The 21568-nt window shown below is 33.9% G+C and overlaps 1 protein-coding gene across 1 annotated transcript; it reads left to right on the top strand.

Moving 5' to 3' along the window:
• The first annotated feature begins 2818 nt into the window (after positions 1-2818).
• On the top strand, positions 2819-13781 carry LOC145265255 (S-crystallin SL20-1-like). The gene is made up of 4 exons (XM_080121038.1): positions 2819-2914; positions 6444-6497; positions 6778-6885; positions 13617-13781. Exons 1-4 carry the CDS (start codon positions 2819-2821, stop codon positions 13779-13781), a joined length of 423 nt encoding a protein of 140 aa, XP_079977164.1.
• Positions 13782-21568: the final 7787 nt, after the last annotated feature.

Here is a 21568-nt window from a genome sequence, read left to right as displayed (position 1 = left end):
TGACGATGGTATGAGAATGCCCGAGACAATGGCCATTTGCAGGTACCTGGCCAGGGAATTCAGTAAGTATTACAAAACCATTAAATATAAATTATAAATTCGAATTTCCATGTGTCTTTCGGGAGACTCATGCTCTATTTAATGCCTCATTCAATAATACAGGGTGCCTTCAATAACTTTCCAGACTTTTTTCGTATTGCCACTTTTATTGATTGCACACGGATGACACTTTAGTCGCCTTCGAAATAATCTCCTCCGGCTGCAATACACTTGTTGTACCGTTCTAACAACTTCTAGAAATGCTCCATGATAGCTCTTTTGTGTGAGCATGTCAATGACCCTCGTTAAAGCGTTTTTCATCGCCTTAATTCCCTTATAACGAGAGCCTCTAACGTTTTCCTAGTTTGAGAAATAACCAACTGTCACAAAGAGCAAGGTCTTGATTATAGGGAGAGTGCTGAACTATCTTGATGACCGTCATGGTCAAATAGACTTATCTGAGCACTAACGGGAAAAACTTTACGCAAATCATCCGCACCTTACTCGCGAATTTTTGTGTATACAGTTCCCACACTGACATCAAACTCTGTACTTTTTTGTCTCTATAGACATAGAGGTTCTTTACATAAAATTCTTTATTTGGCCAATCAACTCTAGTGTTCTACCTGCCTCACGCCTCCCATATCTCTCATAATCCCTTACAGACTCCGTGATTACCTTGAATCTCTTATGCCACTCAAGAACTGACGCTCGATTTACACAAGATGGTCCAAAAGCAGTCTGAAGCATTATATATGTTTCTGTGGCATTTTTACCAAGTTTAAAACAGTATATAATTGCATTTCGTTTTTCTGAAGTGTTGTCACGTCCAGCTTGGATTTTTGAAATTAACCAACTGTAAGAATCAGGCTTTTTTATTTACATCGGCATCACCACATTATCAAGGCCAAGAGGCCACTCAAGGATAAGGGTTAAAGAGTGTACAGTAGAAATTGGACAATATAGTAATCATTAGTAATGAAAATTTGGTAAATTTGATAACTTATATGGAACGGCTCATCAAGAACTTATTTACGTTAGACTTGAACACAACCATATTGTAGTCAGCCGGAAAGCAGGAAAACGGAAGACAATTCCACAGGCGTGCAGTTCTGAGAAAGAAGCTTTGTTCATGGAATCTACGTTTAGGTTTAGGCACAGATAAAGAGTGGGGGGAATTATTAATAGTGTTTACAGCTAGACGAGTGTCTCTTGTGAAAGTTTGGCGAGGGGGGACCATAGATTGAAGCTCAGTCGAACACTTTCCATGAAAATAACGATACATCAGAGACAAACTCGCAACATCTCTTCTGTGAGATAGAGGTTGCAAGGAAGAGAAAAGGACATCTCCTACGAGGCTACGAAGTCTATTTTGAACTCTATCAAGGCAGGCCAAGTCCTTTCTAGCAGCTCCTGCCCAGATGTGGCAACAGTATTCCATCCTTGGACGTACCTGGCTCTTATATAGATAGAGAATAGCATCAGCAGTGAGATATCTACCGGATCGATAGAAAGATCCCACCATTTTTCCAGCGACCTTGGCAAAAAGAATCAGGCTTTAGTAGGGTGTATTTCAAGTATTGCTGTAGCTGTTCATTAAAATAATAAAAATTGGTCGGCCATCATATTAGATGCATAACAATACCATAATGAATTTTCGTCAGTCTACGACAATTTAAATTTAGATGCCAGTACAAAAATATCTGGAAATTTATTGAAGGCACCTCTTAGGTTCATAGTGTGAGAGGGTTTAAACATTCAAAATGTTCTAACTTTGCGACGAGGTAGTTATATATTTATTCTGATTGCATTAAGAGATCGAAATTTATAAAACTAATCGAATTCTAGGGTCGATTGGAACATAAATTGAAGATATATACTGAATGGAACGATAAAATTGTCGTCATAGAAAAGACATGATTCCATTTCCGGTTAATAAAAACTTTATTCGTTTGTGTTACAGATTATCTACTAGTTGATCAGTTGAGTACAAATCCCCAGAGCGATAAAGCCGTCAATCATTTTTTAAAGTGACACAATGTTTAACGAGTGAGATCGGAGATGCGCCGCTGTACATGCTCTGTACCGATGCAAGGTATGGAAGCAAGACCATAGCCAGCACCCTTAAAAGGCACTGCTGGATTGTCATAGTGGCAGATTCTGAGTGTGGTAGCAGGACTGTGCGCCAGCGCACAAGTCCAAATATACCCAGGCTTGGCTTCAGAAGGAGTGTCATGACATTGCACCCTTCTCTCACTGACATCCCTCCTTCCCTCCCTCCCTCCCTGAGCTCAACACCCTGGAGTACTTCGTTTGGTCGTACATCGAGAACATCACCAATATGACCCTCCTGCAGTCTACCTGATCGCCGCCATTCGCCGAGTAGTTGCCGAGCTCCCACCGCAAGCTCCCAGTTCCGGACCTGTATCGAAGCGTTGATTGAAGCTGAACGTGACTACATAAAATAGATGTCAGTTCTACTACATAAATAAGTTACTTGAATTGAATTTTTCGACAAAAGTTTCAAAATAAATCTGGAGCGTTGTTTTCTTTAGGGCGACAATTTTATCGTTCCGCCCTTTAATAAATCCTCAAGCCTTTCCTGAATTTCTCACCCTTTTGCAACGTATAAAGATAGCAAACTAATCTGAAAACGCCTGCAAACGACTCGCATATATATATATATATATATATATATATATATATATATATATATATATATATATATATATATGCTATAATAATTTCAACTTTTACAGACTTCTACGGCAGCAATAGCATGGACATGTTCAGGTGTGACTACATATGTGATTGTTTCTACGAACTTCTGCACGACTACATGAGATACTACCATTGGAAGAACGGACGCTTCAGGGTAAGTAATGTATTTTGCTATTTTATAAACATTATCTTTTTTATCAATGAAATTACGTATTTTTGTGTCTGAAGCTAAAACTGTATTATTACTCCGACATTTAAAGTTGAAAGTATATTAATACTATATTTCCATATGCAATTCAACTAACCATACTATTTAAGACTAATGTAATGTCTTAGAATCTCAACACATAAGCAGTAGCGTTTTGACCATTATATCATTCTCCCAGGCGTTATCTTCTTTTTATTATGTATGTTTGATTTATAAAAATCCAAGTTTAAATCTTGTGAAATTAGAAATTACATTATACAGGTGCTATATTAAAAAAACACATACACACATATATACTTTTCAGAATGTGAGATTATTATTATTATTATTTCTACAACCCAAAGAACGCCGCAGCCCACAAGAGCCATGTCAGCCAACGAACTGGGCTCATCGGTCAGACATATCCACACTCGAGATTTGAAACCGAGCCTCCTACATGCGAGAGAAACACTCTACTAACTGAGCAAATGCCCCGCACACAAGAAATTATTATCTAAACTATTAACAAACACAGATCAAGCAAACCGCGACGAATTGAAGCTGTGGAAAATACCCTACTTCATCACAAGCCGATGTCTCACAGGTAGGGATTTCGAACTCGAAAAGACGACGCCATCCAGCAGACCTAACCTAACGAGCCATTTTTGTTATAGAATTTTCAGAATGTGAAAGATTATATATAATTATTTTCCATGGCCTATTGGGTTGTGGAAACAATGCACCAGCCCAAATATGACAACAACACTCCATACATGGGCGAATGATGGCCTTATAGAGGTACATGATACTTTCGGGTGTCAGTAATTTTCTAGCACGGTAGAGAGAGCCTACCTTCTTTACAGCGGCCCTGGCAATGCTTTTTATGTAACTGTTCCAACTCATGTTTCCTGTGAACCTTAGGCCAAGGAGTTTGAAAGATGTACTCTCAGATATAGAGTCGTTGGCCATTGCTATTAGTGGTAGAGAGGGTTTCTTGTAATTATTGAAGGAAACTAGTTTAGTCTTGGCGGCATTGAACGTGGCCACCCATTTTTGTCCCCATTCCACTACAGATTGGAGGTCACCTTCTAGTGTTTCTGCAATTTCTTTAGATATGCGTTCATTTTTTTTTCTGTTACGCCTGTTATAGAGTGTGGTGTCAGCAGCATATATACCCATCTCAGCGCAATTTTGTCGGGGAGATCATTTATGAATATTAGGAACAACAGAGATCCACGGATAGACCCCTGGGACACTCCCGCATTTATATCATATTGTTTATATGTACGACCGTCGATGACAACCTGGATGTTTCTGTTATCTAAGAAGGATTTAATTATGTTTAGTATTCTACCAGTGATACCGTATGATGTAATTTTCCTGAGGAGACTCTCATGCCATACCCTGTCAAAGCCTTAGATATATCTAGAGCTATCGCTCTGCCCTCCCCGGCTTTGTCCGGTGAGTGGTATATACGTTCTGAGATTACAGTTAGAATGTCTGCTGTGGAACGAGCTTCTCTAAATCCATATTGTTAGTCAGTCAGAAATTTATCATCTGTAAGGTGATGGACTAGAGTATGGTTACTTAAGGTTTCAAATATATTGGCAGAAGTGGGAGGAGGCTAATGGAGCGATAATTTAATGGGCCCGTTCTTTCGCCAGAATTCTTGAATACTGGTACCACAGAAGCAGTTTTCCAACAGCCCGGAAAGCAAGATTCATTAAGGCATTTGTTGTAGAGTTTGGAGAGAACTAGAGCTACTTCGGCTGAGCACTTTTTTAATAGCACAGCTAGGATGAGATCGGGCCCACATGCTTTTGAAGTGTTAAGGTTTTTTATGATAACATACACCTGAGCAGGGGTGATTTTCAGATCGACTAGCGTGGCGTCTGTCTGCATAGGAAATTCAGGTAGGGGGTGGTTGAGAGAGTCCAGTGTGGAGTTTGAGGCAAACCGACTGGCAAGCATGTTAGCCTTCTCGGTTGCTGAGCAAACAACCTCGTGATTGTTGGTTAGTGGGGGAATTGTTGATTGCCCATTATTTACTATACTGTTGTAGATTTTCCAGAAGTCACGAGTTCCTAATTTTTGTGCTTCGATGCATTTTTTAGTGGTTTCAGTAAATTCTCTTTTAGCTGCTGTTACTTCTAGCTTCTATATACTTCTCTCTGTTTGAACGGGACTTATGTCGGTTAAATCTGCTGTATGCATGCTGCCTTTGAGCAATGGCAGTTGCGCAAGTAGACGTAAACTATTGAGGAGAGTGGGGATTGCTATAAAATTTCTGCATGGGGAAATGGTGATTCAGTTGCAGTTTTGGACTATTCGGTGGTCTCATTTGAGCACTGTTCAGAAGCAATAGAAAAAATATTTTTCCATGGGGCATCTCTGATAAGATCTCTGATGGCTTCCCAGTTACCCTTTTCATAATGTCTCGTTGTTTTGAGCACTGGCTCTTCAGTTTTTGTTCTAAAGTTTACGGCGATATCAACCATTATCACTGCATGATCAACATTCCCAAGTGGGCTGTCAGCATTCGTTATACAATTCATCGGGAACAGTGGCCAAAAACAGATCTAGAAATGATGCATGTTGTTCTTGCTGTTCAGAAAAACGGGTTGGGAACGTAACCATTTGTGATAGGGAATGAACTATAGAGAAGCTGTGTTGTGCTGCCCGCTGCGTCTGTGTAAGTAGAGAATCCAAGCCAGTTTTTGTGGTGGACATTAAAGTCGCCAAATCCATGTACTTGTGCGCTAGTGTCGAGGGGGAGTGGTTTGTCTATGTTGTCAGAGACTTTGTTTATTTTGGTGCAGTCCTGGGTCAGGGGAGAGCGATAGAGAAATAAAAGTAGCTAATGTTGTGTTGCATATTAAGTCTAAAGCACATAAAGGCGTGATCGTCCGATTATAGGTGTGTTTCTCTAGCCAAGGGAAGGTTATTATATATATATATATATATATATATATATATATATATATATATATATATATATATATATATATATAACGCCAGGTTATTTATGCTACGCATTTTACATAAGCTAATAAGCTACATTGGGGTATGTAAACGGTTACCGGATAAAAAGAAGTATAAACTGAAGTAACCTATCCTAGACAGCGATGGAGAAAACGTTCTGACTACGCACATGATTGATTTCAACAACAAATTTGATCCTAGGGTGTTTCGTTTACCATGTAGGTATCAACCGACAGCTATTTTACCCTTCTACTGTCTCATTTTTGTAACTTTTTTCTTCTTGTCACATCCACTCATTAAGCCGCTTATTGTAAAAAAAAAAAAAGAAAATAAAAAAACAAAAAAAACAAACAAATAAAAACGTCGTTTTCATTTTAACAAGATGTTATATTAAAGAAACGAAATATTTATCCCATGATCTGTTTTTGACAATATTTAAAATCTTTATGCAAATTATATGCACACTCCATTTTGTGGTAGAATTACATTTTCCAACTCTATTCTTTTTTCACAGTACAATATGAACGATTATGGATTCGGTGGTGAAAGTATGTGCGGTAATTACGACGTAAGTGTTTTCTTATTTGATTTCAGGGGCCAATCGAGTATAAGGGTGAAAGAGCGTACAGAAGTCAAGGTGACAATATCGTAGTAATCGTTAGTATTGTAAATTTGGTAAATTGGATTACTTAAAAGGGTGGTTCAACAATAATTTGTTTACGTTGGACTTGAAGACGACTAGAGTTTAGTCAGCTAAAAGGCAGGAAAACAGAATTCCATAGGCGTACGTTTTCCTGCTAGACACAAATATTCATTAACTTATTATCGCATTTGTAATTTTTTTCTAGAATTACATGTACTGGAGGTATATGAACACCTACAACAGGATCATGCCTTTCATGGAGAGGACCCTCACTATGCGCAATGGTGGTAGCCAATATTTCATGGGTGACCAGGTAAGTTGTTTGACTTTTTTTGCCATGATTGTCGGAAAATCTTGGTCTCTTAAAAAGGGCAATCTTATTTAGGATTAATTGCTTCAGTCTAAAAATTGTATAGAAAAGTGTAAAGTATATTGCTATCCGGATTCGGAGGCGGAAAAGGGAGTATATTTTAGGTGTCATTTTGTGAAAGGCCGTCACTAATTAAATATTGAATGTTTGTACAAATGTAAATTAAAACTTCATCTAAATTTTAATCAGCTTTGCAAGATTAAGAAACAATATTAAAGCGAAATCTGAATTAAGAATTTAAAATAGCAACGCCATGTCCACACTGCTATAAGGAAGTGAAACTTGGCATCTCCGAATTTACTAAGAAATTAAATATGCTTGATTTCAAGTATCTAAGAAAGGTTCTAAGAATAAAATGGAGCGACACAACTCTGAACAAAGATATCACAGACGACACTAATTAGCAGGTAGCATCGTAATAACATGCAAACAACGACGAGAGTGAGTGTAACATTCCCTACAATTGGCCAGGAAGAATTGCCAACCAAGTCTCCTAATGAACCCACGGTGCAACAAGAAGACCAAAATAAACTGAAAGCTGTCAATCGACAACGATTTGATTGCAACGAAAAGCAACTGGAGAAACGTTTTGGATCCGGTTTCAGATCGAAAATGATTGTTGAAGTTATGGCTTTATGCATCGCAAGACGCAGCCATTCCTAATATACCTAATGTATGCGTGGACGCACATATGCTTATGCATGCGAAATGGGGTCACCGTAAAGGGGAAAAATACAATTTTTAAAATACCACGTTAGAGATTGAATTAAAGTTCGCGAAGAACGTTCGAGATTACGTTCAAGGAACGAATGACGCTCGAGAAGACGTAAACATGGTGTGCGTCATATCAGGAACTAGAGAATGACGAAATAAATGGCGATTGAGATTACAACGTGTTGGTTCCCGGACAACGTTACACTAATCCAAAGTTAATTTAAATTTGCAGATTCATCTGTGAAAAAATTGACCATTTAAACTTCAATACGCAAAGCTTACAATTGTAAGAATATATGGAAAAATGCAAAAAAATGCAAAAAACAAATATGAAAATAAGAGAAAATTGAATTCGAATCACCTAAGAAATTTTCCTATGATTATAAATTTAGATAAAAATCTCATCTTCCTCCAACTAAGACATATTTCAAATAGATCGCACGAAGATACTCAGAATAAGGGGTCAGATTTATAAGAATATCCCGAACAACGAGAAGTTTGTTTACTTTACATTTAAAGTTTTGCATGTATATGTGGACAGGAGAACGGGCAGTCGATAGACAATTCTAATGACGGGCTAAATATTCTATGTGAATAAACAGCAGGGTTAGAACCAGGATACACAGTTTTTTAAAAGGGAGTCACTATCTATGAAGGCTAAGGGTTTATGAGTGTATGGCGGTCACCAAGATAACAAAATAGTAATTATTAATGGTTGAAATTTGGTATAATTTAATTATTTAAGGGTCGGCTTCACAAGATCTTATTTACAATGGACTTGAAGACGACAATATTGTAATCAGAAAGAGGTTTTAAAAAAACAGTGAAACAAAGATCTGCAGGCGGACCAATTTACGAAACACCCTTTTGTCATGATATTTACGTTTAGGTTCAAGCACAGATAGAGGATGATATAAATACAGGTAACTCCTCGCTGCTTATTCAACTATGATATTCAGTTTGTTTCATTTTGTGTATATAATACGTTACATCTCTGCATTGACTTTAAAAACATTAGATTTATATATATATATATATATATATATATATATATATATATATATATATATATATACATATATATACATGTATATACTAATTTATAAAATATATATGGCGATTAAGCTACACTGAATATTCCGCGTTTCATCCACTCTAGGGCTCTTGTAGCTTAATCGCCATATATATTTTATAAATTACTAACTAGCTCTACCTACGTATTGAGCACTTTTGAAGTAAATACTTAAAGTTAACGCATAAATCTATACTTTCGTATATTAATTTTATGTAGGTAAATTGAGTAGTTATATATATAAATATACATATATATATATATATATATATATATAAAATCTAATGTTTTTAAAGTCAGCGCAGAGATGTAACATATATATATATATATATATATATATATATATATATATATATTATAGTATATTTCGGTGTATAAGGCGACCGTCGGAAGATAAGACGAGGTACAAAATCATAGCAAATTATAATGAATTTCTCATATATCGGTTGTATGAACGACTGCTAAATAACGAAACCATGTTTGTTTAGATTTGGGTAGCGATTGCAACACCCGGTACCTAATCAAATATTGTTTTATACGATAATTTTTTTAACTTTATGGATTGTCTATAAGTCGAAATATACAGTATATATACATATATATATATATATATATATATATATGTGTGTGTGTGTGTGTGTGTGTGTGTGTGTATATATACATACATATATATATATATATGTATATATATATATATATATATATATATAGGGAGTAAAACAATAAAATCGATTCTTTAAGAAAATACTATCGAAATAATGTCAAAAATCACAAACAGCGTCAGTGCCTGTATAGAATATCAATAAGATATATAAAAATACAATATAAAAATATATATACTAATGTATATAGATTAATTACTTTAATCATCAAAGGTGATACATAAGTTAGAGGTATAGAATAAATAAAACTCTTTATACCATTGTTTTTCGAAGCATGATGCTTTTCATCAGAAAAGGATACGAAATGCTAGGTATCATAATAGGTATGCTACCTCTAGCGATAACTACATTAGGAGCGAAATAATTGGGAGTGTGAGGAGTATTATTTCACTGCTAATGTAGCTATCGGTAGACGTTGCATCCTTCATATGTTATTTAGCATCTCTCCTCTTCTGATACGAAGCATTAGGGTTCGAAATGCCATGGTATAAAGAGCTTTACTAATCGTACACTCAAAATTGATGTATTTATCTATTGACTAAACAATTAAATGTATATAATTTAGTATATCTTTTCATTTTTCCTTCTCTTATTTTATTGCTATTCTCTCTCTCTCTCTCTCTCTCTATATATATATATATATATATATATATATATATATATATATATATATATATATATATTAGAATAGAACGAACATTTAACGTTACGCTTGATTTATGCGGGCTTTTTTCAAGAGGGATCGCCATTGACAAGAGGGTCGGAGAGTTTGGGACTATATATTATGATGGGGGAGAGCAGCGTATTTTCTCTATGAAAATTAGATGCCTAAGTTATATATATATATATATATATATATATATATATATATATATATATATATATATGTGTGTGTGTGTGTGTGTGTGTGTGTGTGTGTGTGTGTGTGCGTGTGTGTATATATATCCGCCCACGCTTTCTGAATCTGCTACCCCCACACACGCACTACAATCTAATGTATTTTAACCCTGAAAACTTAAATATTTTTGATACCCGTCTCCCTCCCACTTATTATCTCTTACCCCCCCCCCTTTTTTCCTTATATTTCTTGTAAAACACTTCTTCCAAATATTAACAACCATTTCTGTAAGGTCTGACGAGTCTGTTGGATCGTAAACATGGTCCAACATCCGAAACATATGTAACCAAAAAGATGAATCGGTAATAAAAAATAAATCACACACACACACATATATATACAGTGATGATCATATTTATTGGCACGGTAAAATAAAAGTTAAATTTTGTCTAATAAATTCTAAAAAAGGGATTAAATTAAAGAAAATAACAAAGTATATTATGTATTTTTAACTGGCCTTTCCGATGCAGCAATCGGATTTTAGAAAAAATAAATAACAAAGGAACAACAAACATAATTGCAAAAAACCCTTGTTCAAAATTATTGGCACGATTTATTTAATAATCAATTGTATAGCCTTTGGCCTTGATTACCTTCCTCAGTCGCTTTTCATAGTTTACAACCAAGTTGTTGCACTCTTCAGTAGTAATTTTAGCCCACTCTTCCTGACAATAATCCTCCAATTGAATAAGATTCTTAGGCTTCCTTTGCATTACCCTCAATTTTAATGTTCTCCATAAATTTTCAATTGGATTAAGGTCTGGGCTTTGTGGTGGCCACTCCAAAACATTAATATGATTGTCCTCAAGCCATTTCTTAGTCAGTTTACCCGAATGCTTTGGGTCATTATCTTGCATGAACCACCAACGACGACCAAGTGAGAGCTCTTTAGCAGAGTCTTTCAGGTTTTCATCCAATATTTTAACATAATCTTCCTTTTTTATGCTACCTGTGACCTTAACAAGTCGCCCTGGTCCAGAGGCAGCAAAGGATCCCCAAAACATCAAACTGCCTCCACCGTGCTTCACTGTGGGCATGGTGTTCTTAGGCAGGAAAGGTTCGCCAGATTTTCTGTAAATATAAGACACTTTATTATGGCCAAATAACTCTATTTTCGTTTCGTCAGTCCATAGAACACGTTTCTAGAATGCAACATCTTTATCAATATGACGTTTTGCAAAGGCTAGCCTTGCTTTCAGGTGCATAGGCTTCAATAAGGGAGTCTTTCTCGGACGACATGCTTTTAAACCAGCTCTCTTCAAAACTCTACCAACTGTATGTCGAGATACATTCACTCCAGAGGTGCTCTGTTCATCAACAATCTCCCCAACAGAGATCCTTGGGTTTTGTTTTACTTGTCGAACTATTTTCCGTTCATCTCTTGGGGAAAGAATCCTTTTTCTCCCTCTACCCTCTAAACTCATAACGTGGCCTTGCGATTTGAACTTGTTTATTATGGCTCTAACAGTGGATTTGGGAAGGTTTAGCTGCTTTGAAATCTTATCATAGCCCTCCCCATTGGTATGGCATGCTACAACAAGCTTCCTGGCGTCTTCGCTGTGTTCCTTAGTTTTAACCATGGCGGTTGAAAATTATAATTTAGTCACTTATAATAGTTTAAATAAATCGCTATCTAAAAATTATCTGAAAAAAATTATTCACTGAATTAGCGTTAAACAAGCATAATATGGCTATAAAAAAGTTCAGAAAGCACGTAAACCGGAAATTGATTGATATTATACTGATACTAAAAGAAAAACAAAGCCGTGCCAATAATTTTGAACAAGGGTTTTTTGCAATTATGTTTGTTGTTCCTTTGCTATTTATTTTTTCTAAAATCCGATTGCTGCATCGGAAAGGCCAGTTAAAAATACATAATATACTTTGTTATTTTCTTTAATTTAATCCCTTTTTTTAGAATTTATTAGACAAAATTTAACTTTTATTTTACCGTGCCAATAAATATGATCATTACTGTATATATATATATATATATATATATATATATCAGTGGTAACTCTAGCCTATTATTGCTACTCGTGCCCCTCACTGCCCTCTGTCAACTTCAATTCCCAACCCATGGACCGTAGACCCAAATAAGTCATCATAGTTGCTATTGTGTTACACTCCATTGTATAGCACAGATTGACTAACGTACATTGCCTGTATCAGTCCATGAGTGTCCTGATGTAAGCGTGAAAAGCAAGCAAGGCCAACAATAGAGTTTTTCCTCAGATTTACTTGCACATAACCAGTCAATGTCATTAAACCATTTGGATTGGAACGAACGAGTTCTCACCTTATTCACCAATAAAGGATTTGGGCGCCCAACTTTGATAATTTATTGCTTCACAGCTACATTTCTCTGGCAAAACGATCTATTGTTAATCGATTTTTAATAATATTGACCGAGTTATTGATCGTGCCGGTCACGAATAGAACTAGTCCTATCTCCGCCCCTGGTATATATATATATATATATATATATATATATATATATATATATATATATATATATATATATATATATATATTAATGAAAACAAAGGGCTGTCGTGTTTACCTGATATACATAATGGTAAACCTCAAACTAATATAAATAACAGTATTTATATATAGAAAATATAATCCCAAACGAATTAAAAAAGCTCAATACACAATAGAGAGTAGAGCGTATTATAAGAGAAAGAAAATTAAAACATTAAGTTGAACTTTACAATCCAAATTTATTCTTCGACTGAATACTCCAAAAAACAACAATTTACAATTTACATTGTTTTTTTTTTTTTTTGGAATATTCAGTCGAATAATAAATGTTGATTGTAAAGTTCAACTTAGACGGTTTGTTCCTTTTTATTTCTTTATTTTGTCTGAAATCTATTTCCATTAATTTCATCATAAATATATATATCTATTTCAATCTTTTATTTTTTATTTTAACGTATTATAAGAACAGTTTTATTTATTTGTTCTATTTCTTTAATATATAATGATGTTTCCAAGAGTGTCTATACCAATTTTTAAACCAATAAAGGAACATTCGCGAAAATCTTCACAGAGAAGAGTTCGCGCACAGCTCTTGTGTGTAACAAGAATAAGAACAACAACTGCAAGATATTACTTGCAAGGAAAAGTACAAATAATCGGAAACTTTGGCTCTTTGAAGATGGATGAAATATTGTTCGAAATTGATAAGGGGTTCAACTTTAAAAAAAGAAAGAAAAGAAAAAATAAATTGGATCGTGTTTTTCCTTCTTTTTGTTCGTATTCAGCTTTCTTTTTTTTTCTTTTCTTTTCGTGGATTTATTTTACACTTGTTTTCTTTCAGATGATGTGGTGTGATATGATGTTCTACTGTTGCATGGAGAGCATGTACATGGAGAACCAATCCATGTTCAGCAACTTCCCCAACATGATGGGTCTTTACAACCGCGTCGCCGGCCATCCCAAGATCTGCGGATATCTTAAGGGTCGCAGTAACTCTGTGTGGTAGAAAAGGTCTCATTCGGTAATAACTTTTTGAAAAATCTTCACCATGCGATGCAACAAAGGAGAAAAGCAGATATAAATGCCTACATTCTGCGAGTTTATCCACAAACACCGTTTTAAATTCTTATCACGTCACCATGGAAACAATAACCTATATTTTTTGTTGTATATATACATATCAAATAAATAAAACATATTCCTTCAAAAACAGTTGTGTATTTTAAACGTGTTTCCTCTTTTCTATGTATATTTATTCTGAACAGCGGCAATTATTTATTTTTGTCTACGCTTGACATATTCACAGGATTGATCCGGGTGTACGACTGTTTTATAAACATCTGTGCTCAAAGTGTCTGACTATTTCATAATGGACCTTTCAGTCTCACTGTCTTTTTTTATACATAAACCCTGATCAATGTCCGGGTTCGCAATTTTTTATTGTGACATACTTTGTTACATTTTATTCTTTTTTTAGTTTTAATATGAGAATCATTTTTTCTTTCTTGCTTCTTTACATTTTTTGTCTTTTTTATATTGTGACCCGTGCATCGCAGGTCAGCAATGGGTCTTAGTGTGGCAGGACTCGTCAATCAATTGGTTGGTCTTAATTTCGTAATCGGGTTGATATGCTGCCGCTTCGTAGATCTGTCGCGCCAGAAGAAAAGCAATTTCATGCACACAAAAGAAAAGCAACTCGGTGCTTTATTCTACTGATTAAATTCAAGATGAGATATATAAATGCATAGTTATATAAAATTGTCCATAGTTCAGTGTTGATTATGACAGAATCCACTAAGTCGATAGGTAAATTTATCTTGGTATTGCGGTAGGGCTGATGCGGTAAGAGAGTTTGTCCCAAGTTGAGATACAGTCTCAGACTCTCAACTACTTAGACTCTAAATTCAGCTTAAACTGTGCTCTAACTCTGCTCCAACTGACGGTATCGACGTTCATATACTCCAGGGAGAGGTGAGAATAAGGTTGTTCCCTGGACCAATTGTATCCAATTACGTCACCCCAGGGAATTTCCCGCCAGCAGCCGTCGTAAAATTGATATGCGTCTGTTACGCATGAAATTCAAGCTTCAATAAATTACAATACGATAAGAGAAAGACAATGAACGTGCGCGAGCCTTTACTAGTCTCACACAATAACACATTCATATTTCAAGCTATATTACTTGCCATATACATACGCACACACAAACATACGCGCCCACGTTCCCACACGTACATATATTCACGTTCGCGTACATACACTCACATTAATGTATATATACACACGCTAACGTACACACATGTACTCACACGCGCGCACACGTACGCATACAAGGACGACGTCACTTCCTTTAAAAGGAAATACACACATGCGCAAAAGACCACCGGAAACAAGTATAAAAGAAAGAGCAATAAGCGGCTGCTCCCTTTTCAGCCCAGCTTTCGAAGTGGTCGATCTACGGACAGACCGCGTACCTCACGCCATTTACTACTGTGTGGGACAAAAGGCCAACAGACAGTACCCACACTCTTTCTCCCTCTATCTACAACTTGTCCCTGAGAACACATTCGCGTAGCTGACTGCTAACTGATGCAACCCTCTATCCTTTTCTTTGTCTACACGATGGACTGCCATTTCTCGTTCCATTACATTACTCACTTCTCTTTCCACGCGCGAACAAACGATAGTGACTCGAACGTGAGATGAAAACATATTTCTTTTTTCCTTCTATAATACCAATCCTGCAACAAACGATGGTTACCCCCGCGCGGACATGAACACATTTTATATCTAACACATTCATTCTTTCAACAGTAAATAAACGACGTTTATCTTATCCATCAATTGAGTTTTTGTTTCCTTCAATTCCATTCGTTTCATTATTTTCTTGTGGCGAGTTAGGGTATTATTATATCCTGGTCCGCAACAAACGTACGAGAAAGAAATTCAAATTCGTTTGTAAGCAAGCGGGCGTGACCTCTATCATCTTTCTGCACTCGTTTACACGAACCACTTTTTAATCAAACCTATGATGACTCATGCTGATATTTTGAAACCAGTGAAATATAACGAGGTTAACACAATAGTTATCAATAGCGAAGTAGAGCATGGTATACATTCAATCTGTTTTACATAAGCAGTAATGTTTTGCTACATAATTATGAGCATATGTCGTAACTAGAGACCTCTTCAGGAAAGTACAGTTAGATTTAAAATCGAAATAATTAATGATCAGGTTACTACGTTTTTATTTTACAGCGAAATCATTAATGATTTCGCTTTGAAATATAAGCGTAGTTGCCTGTTAAAAGATCCAAACATGGTCATGGTTCTTCAGCAAACCATTACTGCTTGTGTAAAGCAAATTGAAGATATATATATATATATATATATATATATATATATATATATATATATATATATATATATATATATATACTTTCTTGAAGTTATATATTTGAAATTTACCGTCACTGGATTATTTATCTTCCACCAAACTATCCATTCACGTGTAATCACCTTTTTCTTCACAATATTCCCTCTGCTTCACTTTTTTGTTATCAAGTAAGATCTTTGACTTACTTGTTGTTTCATCAAATACTTTTGCATGCAAAATCCGGTCCCGCATTCTGCTAACTCCTACCCTCTGATGAGAAGGAAAGTATTTCTTAGAAACTCCGCGGATTAAGGACTATCCACTTATCTAGCGTTTCCTTTTCAGATTATATATGTTTTTATCTCATTTCAAAATGTTTTAACATGTTTTATTAACTGTTTGCTCGTATATATATATATATATATATATATATATATATAGTGTTATAATGGAATAAATCCAGAGGAAATCCGGGTATGAGAGCTCAATGTGGTAAACAGAGCAATAAGATAAAAATTATAACACGGAAATTACATAATTGTCGATGCAATAATTTATTTCAACCTTATGGTATTTTCAAGCATCTAAATCAGACAATTACATTTTTGATACTGAAAAAGAAAAGAAAAATCGTGCTTCGACCCTCAAAAAACCAAAGGTGGTGGTAGTAGCAATCCACTTAATACATTTATAGAGAGGGTGGTAGGGATTTAAAAAAATTAAAATTAAAAATTAAAAATAACAAATAAAAAAATTAGATTAGACACTTATAAGCGGCAGCTCGATGTAACCATAGATACACACACACACACACTCACATACACACACACGCAACACATACACATACACACACACACGCCTCTAAGATGTACGTTCTGACATGTAAATGCCTTGACACGCGTTTACTAACCTAGGAAGGGGGGGGGGCGAAAGTATACGGATATATAGTGAAAGAAATAGAACAGCGCGTAATGGAAAAAAAAAAAAAAAAAAAAAAAAAAAGGGAAGAAAAGAAGAGGATACAGTGATTGAGTCATGGAAAGTAGGTCTATTAAAAGATAAATAAATTAATAAAAAAAATATAACTAAAAAAATAAATAAATAAAAATAAGAAAATAAAAATAAAAAGAATATTATAAAATTAGAATATTATAAGAATATTTTAAAACTATCTGTATGTTATTATGTAAAAATTGATATTATCTTATAATTCATTTAAATATTTTATATGTGATATAATACTATGAATTTAAAAATTGAGTCTATATATTTAATATTTTATATATTTTCATGTAAATAATTTTATTGGTGATTATAGCGGTCGTTGTAATTAATATTTCAATTCTTAATTGATTAAGAAGTGGGAAAATGTAATATTGATCGCTCCCAATTCGATAGGACGTATCTAGTTTCGGTTAATTAACCGAAACTAGATACGTCCTATCGAATTGGGGGCGATCAATATTACATTTTCCCACTTCTTAATCAATTAAGAATTGAAATATTAATTACAACGACCGCTATAATCACCAATAAAATTATTTACATGAAAATATATAAAATATTAAATATATAGACTCAATTTTTAAATTCATAGTATTATATCACATATAAAATATTTAAATGAATTATAAGATAATATCAATTTTTACATAATAACATACAGATAGTTTTAAAATATTCTTATAATATTCTAATTTTATAATATTCTTTTTATTTTTATTTTCTTATTTTTATTTATTTATTTTTTTAGTTATATTTTTTTTATTAATTTATTTATCTTTTAATAGACCTACTTTCCATGACTCAATCACTGTATCCTCTTCTTTTCTTCCCTTTTTTTTTTTTTTTTTCCATTACGCGCTGTTCTATTTCTTTCACTATATATCCGTATACTTTCGCCCCCCCCCCTTCCTAGGTTAGTAAACGCGTGTCAAGGCATTTACATGTCAGAACGTACATCTTAGAGGCGTGTGTGTGTGTATGTGTATGTGTTGCGTGTGTGTGTATGTGAGTGTGTGTGTGTGTGTATCTATGGTTACATCGAGCTGCCGCTTATAAGTGTCTAATCTAATTTTTTTATTTGTTATTTTTAATTTTTAATTTTAATTTTTTTAAATCCCTACCACCCTCTCTATAAATGTATTAAGTGGATTGCTACTACCACCACCTTTGGTTTTTTGAGGGTCGAAGCACGATTTTTCTTTTCTTTTTCAGTATCAAAAATGTAATTGTCTGATTTAGATGCTTGAAAATACCATAAGGTTGAAATAAATTATTGCATCGACAATTATGTAATTTCCGTGTTATAATTTTTATATATATATATATATATATATATATATATATATATATACCTTTAATCTGCTTTACATATATACATATATAAATATAAATATATATACATATATATATATATATATATATATATATATATATATAGTGGATACCAAAAGAATGTGTGCATGTTTTTTTTTTCGCATTTTGCAGGAAATATCAACTTAATTTGAATAAAATTTACACTCAATCTTTGAACATATATCTATTTAAAAATAAAACAGAAATAAAGATATACTTAGTTGACAAATATTTATTCGCAAAAACGCAAATTACTCATACGCACAAGTATTTAACAAACTGTATAATTTCATTCTTAAGCAGTCATTTCATTTTGCTATAATATTTCAACCGATCAGAAATGTCATTCTTAAGCAGTCATTTAACTTTGCTACGATTTTTCAACCAACCAGAAGGCACCCCAGGGTGTTGGCTCCTTGTATATCAGTTGATAACAGCTTTTAGACACTGCGCATGTTGCCTCGTTCATTACTGCTTTAAAATGGTTATAAAAAAAGAATTGACTAATGATATGCGCCAGGAAATCATTGCATAGCATAAAGATTGAAAGGGGTACAGAAATATAGCGTCAAAACTATTTGATGCTGTGGCTGTCGTGTGAAATTGGAAAACAATGGGTGATAATACTAAAAGTCTTCTACGAAGTGGTCGGCCACGTAAATCAAATGATGTAATTGCTCGTTACATTACTCGTAATGTAGAGTAAAAGCAATTCCTGTCTCGTTCAGAAATTCAGAAGGAATTGCAGGAAGCAAGTATTGAAGTAAGCCAGGACACAATAAACAGATCCTTGAATCGTACTGGCCTGTATTCTAGATCACCGAAAAGCCACAATTGTTGAGTCCTAGACATTTGGAAGATCATTTGAAATTTGTTTATAAATATCAATGTGAATCGGATGACTTCTGGAACAAAGTTATTTCGTCAGATAAAACTAAAATTGGGCTTCTTCGAGGAAACATGCGCACCCGTGTTTGGAGGAAAATTGGCACAGAATTTAAACCACTTTTCCCATTTCCACTGTAAAAGTTGGAGATAGAAGTGTGATAATTTGGGGCTGCTTTTCTGCAAATAGAATAAAAATCATAGGAGGGAAATAAATGATTTTGTCAACACATCTGTTCAAGAGTTCCGCAGATTAAGAATTGTACAGTGATTTTTATCTTCTAGCAAGACAATGATCCCAAGCACAAGGCTAAAATAACTATGAACCGGTGTAAGGATAATGGGATAGTGTTCTACAGGGACCCAACATATAAGTCGGCTTAAATCCTATTAAAAATATGTGGAAAACTTTGAAGTTAAGGGTGCATGCAAGAGATTCCAAGAATGTCAAGGAATTGAAGAAAGTTTGCGAAAAAGAATGGCTGAAACTACCAGCAAGTGCTTGTAAAAAACTAGCAGGCTCTTATGGAAAGTGTTTGGCGGCTGTAAAACAGAAGAGAAGATATAGAACTAAATGTTAGTAAATATATTAAATACTTTGCATATTATTAATTTGATTCTTCGTTAATAAATATTTGTCAACTAAATATATATTCATAGCATTTTTATTTTTAGATAGATAATATCTCTTCAGATAGGGTGTGAATTTCATTCAAATACACTTTGATTTCCATTGTATATATGAAATAAGAATTGCAATTAGGTTTACAAAGATAATCGAAAATAGCAAACTTAAATTACATTATAAATATAAAAGACTTAAAATTTATAAAGTCATCCTAACCATATGTAAAGGCTCAAGAAAACTAAATATGAAATAGAGTTTATAATAAGAACGAAGAATTAATAAAACATGTTAAAACACTTTAAAAAGGGTTGAAAACATTTAATCTTCAAAAAGGATACACGGATTAAGTGGATTGTTCTTAATCCGCGGAGTTCAAAAGAAGTACTTTCTTTATCATGAGATAGTAGGAATTATCAAAATGCAAAATCGGAGTTTGCTTGCAAAGTATTTAATAAAATTGCAAGTGAGTCATAGAGCTTACTTGCTAAAAGTAAAAAAAAATATATTGAGGCAGAGGGAATGGGGAAAAAGAAAAATTGTTTCACGTGAATAGATGGTCAAGTGAACAGTAGAAGATCTAATTACGGAAAGATCAAAAAAAGTTTGTAAAAGTGCGGTATCCAGAAATAAAATTATCAGCATCCCGTTACTGCAAGATATTTTGAGGTCTTCGAAAAGACACAATTCCGGGTAAATAATTTACAAATGGGTTCAAGGAAAAAAGAGTGAGTTACATATATAATAAAATAAGAAAGATAAATTGTTTGGATAAAGTAGAAATGTTAGAAGTGTTTTTAACATGTTTTATTAATTCTTTGTTCCTATATATATATATATATATATATATATATATATATATATATATATATATATATATATATATAACTACTTCATTTACTCACATAAACCTAATATACGAAAGTATAGATTTATGCGTAAACTTTAAGTATTTACTTCAAAAGTGCTCAATACGTAGGTAGAGCTAGTTAGTAATTAAGCCTGACGAATCCTATAGTGGATGAAACGCAGAATATTCAGTGTAGCTTAATCGCCATATATATTTTATAAATTAGTATATATATATATATATATATATATATATATATATATATATATATATATATATATAGTAATTTATAAAATATATATGGCGATTAAGCTACACTGAATATTCTGCGTTTCATCCAACTATAGGATTCGTCAGGCTTATGCACGAATTCTGTCGTTGCATCTTGTTTTTATATATGTTGAGGATTTCTAGTCGGCCAATCAGCTTTCTAGTATCCACCACGCCTCTTCCTACCAGCCAATGGGCATGCATTTTATCAAACAAAGGATATGTTTTAGAACTAGGTTAGTGGTTTTAGGTAGTCGTTCTCCTTTTTTTTTATACATATAACTATACCTATGTGCACAAACAATGCACATACATATATATATACACATATATATATATATACATATATATACATATACGTATGTGATCGTTTATGTATATTCATGTTTATTTAATTTATTTATTTGTTTTTTTTCCTATTGTTATTGT

The sequence above is a fragment of the Euprymna scolopes genome, chromosome 40, assembly GCF_053919585.1.
Source record: "Euprymna scolopes isolate OS-2025 chromosome 40, ASM5391958v1, whole genome shotgun sequence".
In the NCBI taxonomy this organism is placed as follows: Eukaryota; Metazoa; Mollusca; class Cephalopoda; order Sepiida; family Sepiolidae; genus Euprymna; species Euprymna scolopes.
Note: the sequence above shows the minus strand (reverse complement) of the source record. Positions and strands in the feature narration are given on the sequence as shown.